At 40.8% G+C, this 14,490-nt stretch overlaps 1 protein-coding gene across 1 annotated transcript; it reads right to left on the bottom strand.

The window, feature by feature from the left end:
* Positions 1 to 13,599, bottom strand: trdmt1 (tRNA aspartic acid methyltransferase 1). Its single transcript, XM_054622814.1, has 11 exons — positions 13,460 to 13,599; positions 11,566 to 11,675; positions 11,379 to 11,455; positions 10,778 to 10,849; positions 9,476 to 9,541; positions 6,970 to 7,039; positions 6,801 to 6,881; positions 4,635 to 4,960; positions 3,606 to 3,663; positions 1,662 to 1,791; positions 1 to 1,292 (listed from the first exon to the last, which is right to left on the bottom strand). The coding sequence occupies exons 1-11, from the start codon at positions 13,521 to 13,523 to the stop codon at positions 1,192 to 1,194; spliced, it is 1,155 nt and encodes a 384-aa protein (XP_054478789.1). The 5' UTR covers positions 13,524 to 13,599; the 3' UTR covers positions 1 to 1,191.
* Between the last annotated feature and the right edge of the window lie 891 nt (positions 13,600 to 14,490).

Raw genomic sequence — 14,490 nt, 5'->3', positions numbered from 1 at the left:
ATTTCGATTGTTAGGATAATAAAACCTACAATAATGCTCATAAAAAATAAACAAATCTTTTTTCTGCCAATAGAGACATATGCTGTTTGAAGTGAAACATAGAAATGTAATTTACACTGTTAAATGGTCCAGCATTTGCCCAACATTTGACCAAATAACAAAAAGTAGCATTCGGGAAAAGCTTACTTTGTAATTTGATCCCCAATGGAGGGATTCTGGGATGACCTGGAAGTTAGCATAGCACTGGTTACCTTGGCAAAAAGCCAATGGGATCTTTGGATTGGGTTTTGGATTTGTTCAGAAAATAATCTTTGTGGCAAACAAACATGTGTGATACTTGTTATGATTTTCCAAGTGTAAATGCAATCACAAGTAAAAAGCTCACTCTAGGCATTACACCAAATACACCACAGTCACATGACTTCACGTCACCAACACAGACCCAAGTAGTCTCATTTCGCTATTTGTACGGTGGCCTTGAGGGTCAACATTTCAGAAAACACAGAGAGACAACAGAAGAACACTAAGCTCAAACTCAAACCAGATTCCTTGTGTCTGAGTGGATGCACGATCATTCGGACTGCTTCAAAACAGAAGTACTTTTTTTATTTCTTTGTCTTTTGGATGCTTTGTGGCACATTGATGCCTTTCTCAGGTTGGGATGATAAGATTTTAAAATAAAAGATTATTTATCCTGGGAGAAATCACTGAGCAGCAGTTGCAATTCCACATCTTTATATTTGCAGTCTCGCTATTTTTTTTTGACCTGTGGGAGGCAGCACTGTGCCACACGGCATCTAGTCCGCCAGAAATCTAAAAGAAGAAGTACTTCTTCTGACTGACGAGGAATCATTGTCCAATACGTCCCTACCTTTTCCTGTTTGAGTCTCACCTTAGTGCTTGTTTTCTCTTTTGCTCTTGAATGTGGTTTTCTGGGAAATTCAGTTGTGTTTTGTAAAAAAAAAATATGTTTTGTAAAAAGTAAAAATAATGACTGTAATTTCGTGTTTTGAGAAATGTCCTAAAATGACGTTTTCTGTAATGTCGTAATGTTTTCTAAAATGCAAAAAAATCAATTGACTTCGAGACGAGGGAACCAGAAGTGCAAAACAAATTTCCAGGTTTTAGGATTCCTTTCAGCAGCCCTCTGTGACGAACAGGATGGTCTCCTCCTTCGAAGGGCTCCAAGTGCTAGGACACCAGCAGTTGTAGGAGTCTGGACACCACCACAACATTCAGGCTGTTTCCTAGAACTCTGTACTTCTGCTTGGTGCTGATCTGTTTGGGAAAGGCTGCAAAATACATTCAGATAACAATAAGACAATAAGTTGGCTACGTGATCCATCAAATAATATGAAAACAGTTTTATATCACATTACAAATAGAATTTGGAGTGGAATGTTTTGTCTCCGTTCAACAGTCAGACTAATAGACTTTTTTTAAGAATCCAATTGTGCTTATGGAAACACCAAAGTCATCCATCTTTAAACTCCTGCCTGCTCTACTGCGGCAGAATGTTAACACCGACCAGTATGAATGAAGCAAACTCATGGGGGGAGTAAAAGGGTTTACAGTTAATGATAAAAGATTCCAGAATCACTGTAACACTGTTACACAAGCCTCCCTCTCCCTCTCTCTCATTGGCTGAGGAATAGACTTACAGAAGCTTTGAGGGAAGCCCATCAGGTTGGCAACTTCTCTGGGGGTGAAATAACGCAACTGGAGTTTCAACAGCTGCTGGAGTTTCTCTTCTTCAGATAACTGGTCCAGACCTCTAAACACCTTCTCCATCTGCAGAGCACACAAATATTACAGAAGCCTTTAACACACACACACAAAAAAATACATTATTCTGACGCTCAGAAGGGATTGGTTAAACTGGGGTCGAGCTGGGATGTGTCTCACAGCTTTATACTCCACAATTCTTGTTAATAATGAATGGATGACAACAGTAAAAGATGAATACAAATCACCAAAGCATGCCCATGTTCACCAGGGTTATAATAGAAGATTTGGTGCAAATATACAACATTGTGGGTCTGTGTAAATCTGACATTAGGTCAAATTATGATTCAGATGTATAATCTTGGAGAGGTCAAATGATCTCTGTACGGTGTCTGAAGTTACGGAGACGTTCATCAACTCTTTCATTGTGGATCAGTTTTTATTATGAAGACATTGCCAGAAGTACAGTGACACGTGGGAATTTAACAATAAAATAAATCCCTATTTTAAACAGATGGCAGGTGATTTAGTGGATGAACACAATGTTCTACTTCACTGGCAACGCTCGGGGGCTCAACTGGTACTCATTTGTTGAATACACTGAAGCATTTCCTCCATCAATCTAAAGTTAATACTCAATATGATAAATTGGCAAATGGATTTTTAACATTTTGGCAAATGGGAATAAAAAAATGTAAAATAATCTTTGATATGTTTCTTCAGCTGTTTTGGAGTCAACATGTGGAAAAGGTACACACCTGTTCATTTAAGGTCTCACAGCCTTAAATGTACAACAGAGCAATGAACGTCTTTTTTAAAAGCTCCAATACGCAATTTACTTTTTGAAATCCCAGATTCTCCAACGTGGATCTGCATCATATCCCACCAGCAACATGCCCACATTCCACTATAAATGGCTAAAGCACCTCTTGAATGTTAATGCACACCCTAAATATCATTTTAGATGAATGTTTAATAGGAGAATACAATTACTTTAGTATTTTAAAGTTACTTGGGAACTTTCATTTTGTGATTTTTTTTGGCAGTCCCTGTGATGGAGAGTTGTACTGTGTCTGAGCACCAGATTAGAAGACCCCTCAGCTTGGGCCCTGTGTCCTCAGAGCGCCTTTTTATGGCAGAAAAGCCGCTGGTGAGCAATTCAACCCAGCAGTCCAACAAAAAGTATTTTTTCTACGTTTCAATTACAACAATATTTGCAACATATCACCACAGATGTATGATAGACTAGCATCGCTCCTGTGCTTTATATTATCTATTTGGGCTCCTATATATTTCTTTACATCAAACAGAGGATGTCTGATTCATACTTCGTATAGATGAGCTTGTCACAATCTGACGTGACATGTTGTTAGAGCAAGGAGAGACAAGGCAATAAAAGCACAACACTCCGCAGTAACATTCAGTGTCCGCCGGGCCGATCTTCGTTATGATAGTGTGTGTGTCCTAAATATAGAGCTCAGGATAGACAGACACCACCAAAACAAGCTTATCTTCCATTTGCTACAGTGACGTCACCAGAGCTTTTCTGAAAGTGCAGAGATTTTCAACCGGAGGCGCTCGGAGCAGCATACACTCTCTGTTCATTGAGAACAATTGAAAACAAACGCTGGCACTCAGAAAAAAGTGCTATGTCGACACGAAACACTTCAAACTATATTATAAATGTTCTGCTGAAGTGCGGACACTTCTGAAACCTTTAGAGCTAGCATTGACACCGCGGCTGAGCCGTAACGGAGCAGGAATGCAGATGTACATTGGGTGGAGAGGCGCATGTGCCTCAACCAAACTAAGACATATCCTGTGGACATTGTCCTTGGCTGTTATGTCTTGTTGAGGCCTGTACTGAAATCCAAACCTACCTCCGTTTCCGTGCAGCACTGCAGTACTGAGCCAGTTCCCTCCACATAGCGGCCATAGCTATGGATAAAACACACAGTGATCATTTTAACAGTGTTCAACCAACCACAGACAGAAACAACAGGGATGAGAGACACTATCAACCAGCTTATCAAATAATCCGTGTACACTCTTGCGCCGCTCAGATACAGGTAGACCCGAACCAGGACCCAAATCAGACTGGTCCAGTTACACTTGGCCTAACTGGGTCAGATAGGATCATGTTTAACTGGCACAGGTCTGTGTGTCCGATCGTTAATGTAACAGCTCTGATCACATGGTACACCATTATCACTGCAGGAAAAATTGTTTCAGTAAATCAAAACGGTATGCTATTATATGACATTGAGGTGAACTTTTAAGAATTTAATTCACTTCTATTAAAGCTACTGCGAGGAACTTTGATTTAGTGTTGTCCCTAGCCAATCCATATTACAGAAATAATACAAACAATGACAGTAGTAATGGCAGTAGTAGCAATAATAAAATCAATATAATAATAACAGAAATAGTTCACTTGTCTGTGAATAAATGCTACAAGACCCAAGCCAAGTTCTTGTCTTTCTTGTCAGCCACCCCCTGATCAAAGTGAAGGGGGTTAGTCCTAAGAGCTCAGGCATGCTTAAGGTTGGCTGACCTTCAAGGTGGACCAGCTATTCTCCTTTAAAGCTAGGGTAGGCGATCTTGACAAACTATCCAGAGTGTACTAGATTTAACAAATTATCAAACCAAAAAAAATCCATGTAAAGTGCCTTTGAGTACCTTTTAAAGCTCTATACAAAATAAATGTATCATTATTATCATTAATATCAAAATTATTGTGAGTAATTCAGGTCTCCCTCAAAAGCCACTCCCCCAAAATTATCATTATAAATATTAGCTCATCCAATCAATACATTCGGGCTGAATGCATTTATTATTTAATTCCTGTGCAAAACTGCTAAAATATTGACCCAAGCGAAGCTAGTGACGGTCAGATGAAGAGTACTCACCCTTTGGTAAAGCACACAGACCTCCTGCATGTGGGCTGGACAATGTCCAAGAGCAGAGCATAGCGCAGCAGTGTTCTGGGAGGAAGAAGATAGTGCTCCACGTTTACTTCCCTCTGCGGCTCCAGGAAGTCTTGGATCTGCCTGACGGACAGATCGTTGTTCTGACTCAGCTTTCTCTGGGCATCTATTTTTGTCTCTTGTTTATAAAGGACGTGACCCCCCTGCATGTCCTCCTCTGGCTGGCAGGTAGCTGGGTGTGGAGGATCCAAGGCCGCGTTCCGCTCAGGAGAACCGCTCTCAGCAGGATGTGGGAAGGCATCTAAAATCTAAGATCACACATTTTATCAAAAGCCTTGTAACAACAAGACTAGTATTGTGAGTTCCTAACATAATAAAATACCCAACGAACATGGTTTCATTAAGGGTCAGTTTACTCAAATGACATCAAAAAAAGGAATAAGGACACTTAGATGATATTAGTTTATTGGGAGGCCTGTTAATTATCCAAAGTAATTGCTTGATTAAAAAAAACTATATGTATACATATATATATGATTTTCAGTGAGCAGCACACCTGAAATTAAATTTTCCTTCTATAACATTAGTGTAGAGGTGAAATCTCCAGCAGTAATAAGACAAAACTGTCTCCATGGTTAGGTACCGATAGAAAGACCATGGGAGGGCAATTACTTTTCCTGGGGGGCCATTTGAGAAACCTGGATTGTTGCTGGGGGCCAAAAAAATATTGTCGGTCATAACCTCAAATTTTATCGCTAGATTAAATCATAGCAAACATACTGTGCTCCTATTTCAACATTTATTACATTGTAAATCACTCCCGATAGCATCTTATTAAGAACATTATACTATATGCACTTATACTATATTTTTAACCTCCTGTATAGGTCTGACTGTTTTTGGTAAAAGTGTCCATTAACAAAACTGAACAAAAAAATTCAAAAACTCTCAGCATGCTAAAAGATAAAATATGCATTGCAGATCCATTGAGTTTTAAAATTAAAACCAAACAGACTAAATTTTTCCCCCCCCACAGTTTATGAGAAACACAACTACTGTGGATTGTCAATGCCAAAAAGCTGAACCATCACAAGGGAACATAATGCTCAGGTCTGCTCTCGAGGATATCCTGAGCTTCAATAAGGTTTCTAAGGTTGTATTTTTAATTATATACGGAATCATTCATAACCTCCTGATCTCACTGACTCCTCTCAAAGCGGTGCTGTAGTCAAGATCACCTAAACCAAGACCAGGTCATGACCAGTGCTCCAGTGTATCCAGACTGAGACAAGACCAAGACTTTGGAGGGTTGTCAAGTCAAGACCGAGACCAAAGGCAGTGCTAGACCGAGTCCCACACTGCACGACAAACTTACAATAACATGTGGAACACCCAAAACATAGGCAATCCTCACAGTGATGTGATGGATCCCTAAAATCACCCCAGAGTGAATGTACAAGTGTTTTTAGAAAATTAACAAAACGCATTGCACAGGATCATTTTATGTTTTGGAGTTTTCCTTTGTTTTCTATGAGCAATCAGATTAATGATATTAACAAATAAACCAGACATCGCACAGCCTTATTGAGTGAAATCTCCGCAGTGGCGGTTTTGACCTAAAATTAAATCCAGATTCCTCTTTGTCTCAGACTGATAGAAGACCAAAAAAAAAAAAAAAAAGGTAGTTGATTACGAGACTAGACCTTCAGAAAGTGGTCCTGGTCTCGGTGTCCAGAGACCTATAATTAGGCTGACATAAACTGTAGAAAAATGAAACCAAGCTCTTGTGTATGTAACCTGGTCTCCATTCTGGACCTACTTTGAGCAGGTTCCCCTGTGGGCCTCTTTCTTTTCCCTCTTCTCTTCAGCGTATACTCTCCCACTTCTGTCACCATATATCAATATATCACATACCCCTGGATATGATGTGAGATTCTATGGAGTTTTATTTGATATTGTTCTATATATACACATAATGCAACTGTTGTTGTGTATATACTTACTTTGCTGATTGTTGTGTGTTCTTATGTGAAAAATAGATCAGGCAAATATGCAATATTACCAGCGGCAGCTTTGACACTGAGAGCTAGCACTAAAATGTTTCTTTGACAAATTTCTTGATACCAGGATTCGGTCAGCAAGCCTCACCTTTGAACTCTGGGTGCTTCCGTTTTCTGCTGACAGCTTAGCAGTCAGGAAATAACGCAGTCTTGAATTTGGGATCCCAACCTGGATTTATTAACAGAACGATGATATGAATACAATTCACAGCGCAGACGTATTTCAAGAGATCAGTCAAATAGTGTGTCTTTCTTACACTTGTGGGTGAGACCATGATCTCCTGGAAAGTGTATCCGCATTCCATGAGTGTCTTCACCAAGCGGTCCCTAGAGAACAGAAGTATAACATGAGTACAGATTACCTATGTCTGCCATCCGACATAAAATGGGAGAGAGCATTGGTGTCCCTCCACAATGCATGCAACTCCCTCAGATATTCTTCGGAGGGAGGAACACAAAAGATAGTAGGGGCAGGAACGCGCCTGAAAAAGGCATTAGCAGGTGGAGCTTCTGGCTGCTGTATATCCAGCAGCAGGCGTGCCAGTGCCATGTGAATGAAAGAACCCATGGAGCTGTCTTCTACCCCATCTGAAGAACTACAAACTGTACTCGGTAAAGAGATTGGCTGATGCTGCCATTGAGACATCGTCCTCCTCTGGAACCAGCTCAGCTACAGGTGGATTTGATGCATCAGACTTCCCTGCAATAGGGTTGAGGGTCAGGAGAAGCGACTTCATCTGGGCTAGCTCAGCGGTCAGCAGATCCACTCTAGAAGACAGCATGCCGGACTTAGCCCTCTTGGAGGGAGCCCCTGTGGCCTCTGCGGCCCGTCGTTTGAAATGGGTAGGTTGGACTCGATATAACTTCCCTGACAGGGGGAGGCCATCATCACCCATCAGGTATTCCAACTCGGCCAGCCAAGCAGCCCTTACTGTGCGAGGCATGATGCTGCAGTTCATGCAGGGGTCCTCTGAGAGGCCCTCCCTCAGATGCTCGAGGCCAAGACAAGAGGGGCAAAGGTCATAGCCGTCCTCAGGCTGAAGAGGAGCCGTACAGGGCTTACAGCCAGGAGAGTTAAACATAGCCATGACTCTAGTTGATGCGAAAACAGAAAACAGGCAGGGAACAGTCTACACAGTGAGAGAACAGTCTCTTCACTAGCACAGTCGCTGTAAATTTTGGTGTCCAACCGAGTGAGAGCAGTCTGCTACTGTGGAAACAGGCCAGAGAACAGTCCGTACAGTGAGAGAGGAGCGAGGACACTCTCCTCACTACACCCAGCGATGGAAAACAAACAAGCAGTAACTCTAATGTTATACATAACAATGTTGATCGATCGCAACGATTAATGTTCACAAATTAAGATGATCCATATCACACTGATGATGATCGAAGATAGGAGCGTTCGCCGGTCCGGGGCTCAATGTTCCGAACAGCGAACACAACGTTCCATCCTAAGAGGGACAGCTCGTCGAACCCTTTGAGGGCGAGAGAATTGCAACTCCGACAGTGAGACCATCCAATCGTCTCATGTTCTCAAATAGATCGGTGCATGTCCGTGGATGTTCATTTCATAATTCACTTTGTTTTCAAAATATTGACAGCAGGAGAAAATGTGAAACAGTAAAACTCAAGTGTCAGTTGGAGCACGGAACTTTCTATAATACAGGACATAATATTATTCTGACCTACACATTATAAGTATTGATCTTGGCATGACAGCCTTTCTTTGTTTATTTTCTCGATGTGAATTTTTTAAAACTATTGAAGACACTTTTCCTATGAAATGATGTATATGTGTTCATGTTGATATTGTAGGCCTTTAGTGCCATAATATGATGTAATTGATTCTTGATTTTTTGATGACAATGTTATTGAGTGAGTGATGTCATGAGAGTAGTGCTACCTGATTGGTCTACATAGGTCTACCAACCTATTTAAGACACACATCCTCATTATCTTGAAAAGTAACCTGATGAAGGTCTGTGTACTGAAACGTCGTAACTAAATATATCTATATGCAAGTGAAGAAGACAGTGGGAGTTTTTTTGTTCTATAATACAGGACAGACACAGATCAATATTTTACTCATCAATTCTAGATTTAATTAGGGTCTTGCAAAAATATCGCGATAGTTTACTATCGCAATATTTTTAACGATAGTGTATCAATATGTCCTTGACTACTATCGATACATTGAATAAAACATCCTGTTTTAAACAGATTTTAAATGTCCTTTATATTGCCCTGAATCCCTGTGTGTCAAACAACCTCCTCCTCCGCTCCTCCACAGCTAGATGTCTATTTCCTTCTAAGCTGAGGCCACTGACCTCCTGGCCTGTCACATGAACCGGCCAGAATCACAACATGGCTTCTCACAAGCAAGCGGCCGTATATTGTAGAGCGGTGCTACATGATCCCGACTCATTCCTGCCTGCACATGATGGATGGAGTAGTGTAGTGCCCAGGATTAACGAAGAGGTGACAAAACGTGTAAAAGCACGAGTTATCAATATGTGAACTCTGTGCATATTAGACTATCCAGGTGGTATTCACCATGTTGTATTTTCAGCTCTATTTTTACTTTTTCATTTAAAAAAACAACAACAGAGTATTAAAATATGTATGGCATCGAATTCTATCGCAATATATCGTATTGTGACACGTATCGCGAGGTGCTGGCCAATATACAGCCCTAATTTCAACACTACCTGCCTACTGTACATGTTTTTTCCTACTGACATGGTGACCTTTTGACGTTACCTGGCAGAGGAGCTCTCGAAGCCTTTCACATTCTCCAGCAGGATGAAGCGGGGCAGCCTGCTCAGCCTGGCCACACAGTCATATGCAAGGGAAGAAAGGATGAGAGGGATTATTGACACAGACTATACATACAAGTTATCCACCCCAGGCCCACAACAAAGAAAACAGACCTGAAGCCTCACATGAAGCTGTGTGTGGAATCCAGTAGTGGTGTGACAAATAAAAGAAAGTTTGGGAAGATTATGGCTGCAGCATTTAATCAAAAGGGTCCAAAATAAAAGGTGGAAACCAAGAAATGCACTGCTGCACACCTTCTTGGTATTAAAAGTAAAAAATGTACTATAAGACTACCAGGTCTTTATAGACCCACAGCAAGTAAAATAGCACTAAGTGGACTGCTTGGCGATTCCCTCAGCACAAGTGCAACCCATACCTCAGCCTAATGTTTTGGAAAAGGAGATGCAGCTCTACGAGGTGGCAATAATCATCCCTCTGGATTCCAGAGATAAAAAAACATCTGATAATCTGTGCCCACATTTGTCCAAGCTCTTATCTTATCTTGTTATCTTGCTGAACAAGGACAAGTAAGATGGACTTCTCATTGGCAGGGGACATTGTGACAACTCAAAAAGCAGCCCTCACTCCAGAGAATGAGAACATACTCATCTTCAAAGAATCATTTCTAAATGTCAATGTAATCTGTAAAGACTAAAATATATATAATAGCAGGGTACATGTTCATCTGTTTATTATACAGATGTTTGTTAAAGCAGCTAGCTGTTCAAATAATGTGGATTTTTTTTTTTTTTTTTTTAAATGGTCATTCTATCAAACAAATTCTATCACTTGAGTGAACTATGCCAGTGTCATCTACAGGGTTCTCTGCTATCAAACCTTGAATGGCGCCTGCTGTTGTCTGATGTGAGGAGTGCACCCTGAAGGTTAAAGAGGAGCCACTAGATGGCAGATGGGTTCTGTACAACAAAGGATCTGATAGTGTTGGTGCAGGTGTTGTGGTAAAGTACCCACTCTGCCATCTAGGGGCTCTTCTTTCTGTTTTTGTGTTTAATAGTTTGTTCCCAGCTGGTGAACAAAACAGTCATTTTACTAAAAAAATATGGCAGTTATATATCACACTTGATAACCACTTGATACCATGTCCATCTATTCAAAGAAGTATATGGAAATGGTAAATTCCTGTTTCAGGGTATAAAACCACATATCTGTTGATCTGTAGTTGGAAATAGCTTTCATTCAGGCTAAACTGAGGGCAACAAAAAGCTGAATCAGGACATTAAACACCTTGGCAGAAGATCTAGGATATAGAGGAAGCTCTTGGTTCTGGGGTCAGCAATATCACCCTGAAGTCCTATCCTGCACAGGAAACAAAACAAGGAATTTAGTGGAAAAATTATTTTAAACTGATAAAAGACATTAAATACAGTGATTTAAAAAGTGACTCTGATATTGATATATTGCCATATTGATGAATCTAGGCATCTGTGCTGACGTGCCCGAAGGTCTAATGTCTATGTCTATGTTTATTAGTGGACCTAATCCATGACAACCCAGAGTTCAGACCAGGAAGCAGAGTCGACCAGGGATTTCACCAGCTCTAATAACTAAATGTAATAAGCTGTAGAGAGCTGTTGTTTGTAGGTTTTCCTGCTAAATTATTAAGTTTTTACTGTGAACATAAAACTAAACAGATGTTCTATGCCACTTTGAATTTTAAAGTCCAATCTGTCGACCACTTTGTGTGTAATAATAATAGTTAGGTCCTGCCCTACTAAATTCATTTAAGTTGTGTGTGGTCATCCTCTTTTTCCTGCTCACTGTACCTGGGCTGTGACAAAATATTCAATAATCAAATCACACTGAATACAAAACAGACAAGACCTACCTGGTAAAAGGCTGGCAAGGAGGGCTCATCAAAAGCATGTCAAAAGGTAATTTATTGAAGTCATCTAGAGTTATGCCCTAATGAAAGAGAATCAAGACAGACAGCTATTGAAGTTTTCAAAAGGTCTTGCATTAGAATAGCTGTTTTGTTGAGTCATGCCAACCCCCCCACCATCACCATCAACCACCTCAATGGTCTTGTTCCAGAGGGTGGTGTCAGGGAAATTGTGCGTGTAGATTTGATTGGCTGTTGTGTTGATGTCGATGGCAGCCACTACCTGGGCAGTTATACCACTCTCTGGAGGAAGAAAGAAAAAACAGATAAGCAACAGATAAAGATTTCCTCAAAATACTTTAGCTACTGGTTCAGCTCCACAGCAAATCCATGTGCATATAATTGCCTAATTAACTGCCTCATTAGTCCCACCCAAGAGTTTTATTTTGTTATCTTTATTTTCTACTTTACCAGAGCCTAGAAAAGTGATTATTTGTGTGACATCATCCCAACATAGAGCCTATGGAGTAACACTTACAACACAGAAGCTAAGAACCTTTTTGGCTACTGCAATTTAAAGTCAAATGAGTGGCCGGTATGTTTGAGTCCTACAATATTATATACTTGAGACCTCAATGGTTTCCATGGAGACAATATGAAGATCCTCACCCTTTGGCTCATTTCAAAGTATTTTTCTTAATGGTTTCAGTCTCACCAACTCTATGAAGAGAGGATTCACAAAGGAGACCAGGACACCACAAAATCCACCACTGGGAAGGGTGTGGCAGTTTTACAAAACCTACAGGATAGCCCACTTAATCAACATGTTAAGGATTGTCTCATTAGTTCTCAGCGTGCCTTTGTAGAGAAGATGTTCTCCCTGATGACTGTTCAATGGTAGACTCAAGGAACAGCTGTAGCACAGAGCTGAACTAAAATGTTCTCCTAGTATATGTGAACTGTGACTTCCCATGTAAGGACTTCCCCGGCTGTGCAAAAGTGCTGAATCAGTCAACAGCAGAGAAAAATATCCATGAAGAAAAGTCAACTTGTGAGTGGCGTCGCCCATCCTTTCCTCTCGAAATGTTTTGGTTTTTGCTGATGAGGTCCAAATTGTGATTTCTTTGATCATTTCATTTGCGGTTTATTCACATAAGGCCATATACTGATACTATATAATAATAAAGCTGCACTTAACTGACTATAACTTTATACTTTCAGCCTTTCCAGCTGAATGAGAATATGAACACGCCATAGGATACCACACCACCCTGGCAGCGTGCACCGGGCATCAAGCCTTCTGTCCCTCATTTGGTAGTAAGAAAAAGTGACAACCCTGAAGACACCGAGCATCCTCACATTACACACAAAAGACAAACACTGCCCAATGTACAGTACCAGTCAATAGTTTGGACACACCTTCTCATTCAACTAATATAAAACATATTCTGGTTTGTTGAGCATTTGTTTGTTTACCACATAAGTCCATATGTGTTCCTTCATAGTTTAGATGTCTTCAATATTAATCTACAATGTAGAAAAAAAATAAAAAATAAAGAAAAACCATTGAATGAGGAGGTGTGTCCAAACTTTTGACTTCATAGTTTTAGTTATTCAGTCTTCGTGAATGCATTTCAAATCTAACACATCAATAAATGAGGAAGTGTGTCCAAACTTTTGACTGGTACTGTAGTTCAGCAGCATAGAGAGAATCCTAGTTATTCAGTCTGTGCGTGATGATGTGCGTGCATTGTCAAATCTAACTACATCAATAAATGTATGGCCGAAAAAAAGGCATATTATCGTTATTCTTTTACATTATGGGTAACTTAGTCTGCATCCAGAGCTGACTCTACCGGAGACCACACAGAGTCCGGTGGAGGCTCCCCGTGGCTCTGGTGTAATGTGGACCGTGCCAGTCCCCCGGTAGTCGGAGGTGTCTCGTGAGGACCGATTTTGGTTCATCCTGTTTGGTTCACGTAGTTCGCTTCAGTCAAACAACGTGGCAGAAAGGTGTCAACTCTCTATCTCCAGTTGGGTGAGCACATTGGATGAACTAAATCCCTATCTCCCTACGAAGGGCTTACCTTTCAGAGCATAATGCATGCCTCCTATCCCGCTGTAGAGCTCGAGCACCCGCAGACCCTCCATGGCACACCGCTGCTACTGCTCCTCTTCTTCTTCTTCTTCTTCTTCTGTGATGTTTAACGGCGGCCTGCATCCTATTAGTTGCATTACTGCCATCTTCTGGTTTCACTCAGTTCCTCCTGTATATTGTTGAGCTCTCTTCCTCTCATCCCTAGTCTTTCCATTTCCTCCAGCATGGACCTTCTTTCTGAAATACATCTATTGCAAGTGGTGATGACATGTGCTACAGTTTCTGGTGCCTGGCAGTGCTCACAGAGACCGGTCGGATGCTTCCCTACCATGTGTACTGTGCTGTATAGATTGCTGTGTCCTAGTTTACGCCTTGATAATATGTGACCTCTTCCCTCCTGTTTCCTCCGCTATACTGACGACTTGATTTTGAATTGAATATAGGTGTCTCCCCCTCGTCTCCTGGTCCCAATGCTGTTGCCATATTCTGCTGATATGTTTCTTTATGATGCCCTTTCCCTCTGGTTTGGATAACTTGATACAGATGTCTACATTGTTTGGCTAGTTTGTCCACTTTTTCATTTCCTCTGATACCTATATGAGCCGGAATCCATATAAATTTAACCTCAGTGCCCTGTTCTATTGTTCTTGAGCGAATTGATAAAAAACAGATCTTGTCGAGTATTGGACACACCTGCCTTCAGACTGGAGAGTGCAGACATGGAATCACTGCAAATAAGGACTGCCTGGTCTGTGTTGTTCAACCCCATTCTAGTGCCCCAAAAATGCATACAATTCAACTGTATACACTGCTAATAATTTCAAAGTGCTTTTAGATGTTTCAATTTTGTGACTAGGAACGTCAACAGCAGTCTGTAGCTGGGTCTTTTGATCCATCAGTAAAAACATGCACATGATCTCAGTATTTTTGTTCTGTATACCCATAGAACTGCATTTGTATGTCTTACCTTTATTTGCAACAATTCATATTTTAGCAACCACACAGGAGTTACTGGCCAAA

Source organism: Anoplopoma fimbria, chromosome 21, assembly GCF_027596085.1.
Source record: "Anoplopoma fimbria isolate UVic2021 breed Golden Eagle Sablefish chromosome 21, Afim_UVic_2022, whole genome shotgun sequence".
NCBI classification, from domain to species: domain Eukaryota; kingdom Metazoa; phylum Chordata; class Actinopteri; order Perciformes; family Anoplopomatidae; genus Anoplopoma; species Anoplopoma fimbria.
The sequence above is the reverse complement of the archived record's forward strand: the minus strand, read 5'-3'. Positions and strand labels throughout refer to the sequence as shown.

Coding starts and splice junctions, on each gene's coding strand:
- trdmt1 (XM_054622814.1), bottom strand. CDS start 13,523: ATGGAGGGTCTGCGGGTGCTCGAGCTCTACAGCGGGATAGGAGGCATG. Junction 9,542..10,777: donor ATCCTAGATCTTCTGCCAAG/GTGTTTAATGTC, acceptor CTGTGTGGCCAG/GCTGAGCAGGCTGCCCCGCT. Junction 1,792..3,605: donor AGTGCTGCACGGAAACGGAG/GTAGGTTTGGAT, acceptor TGTGCTCTGCAG/ATGGAGAAGGTGTTTAGAGG.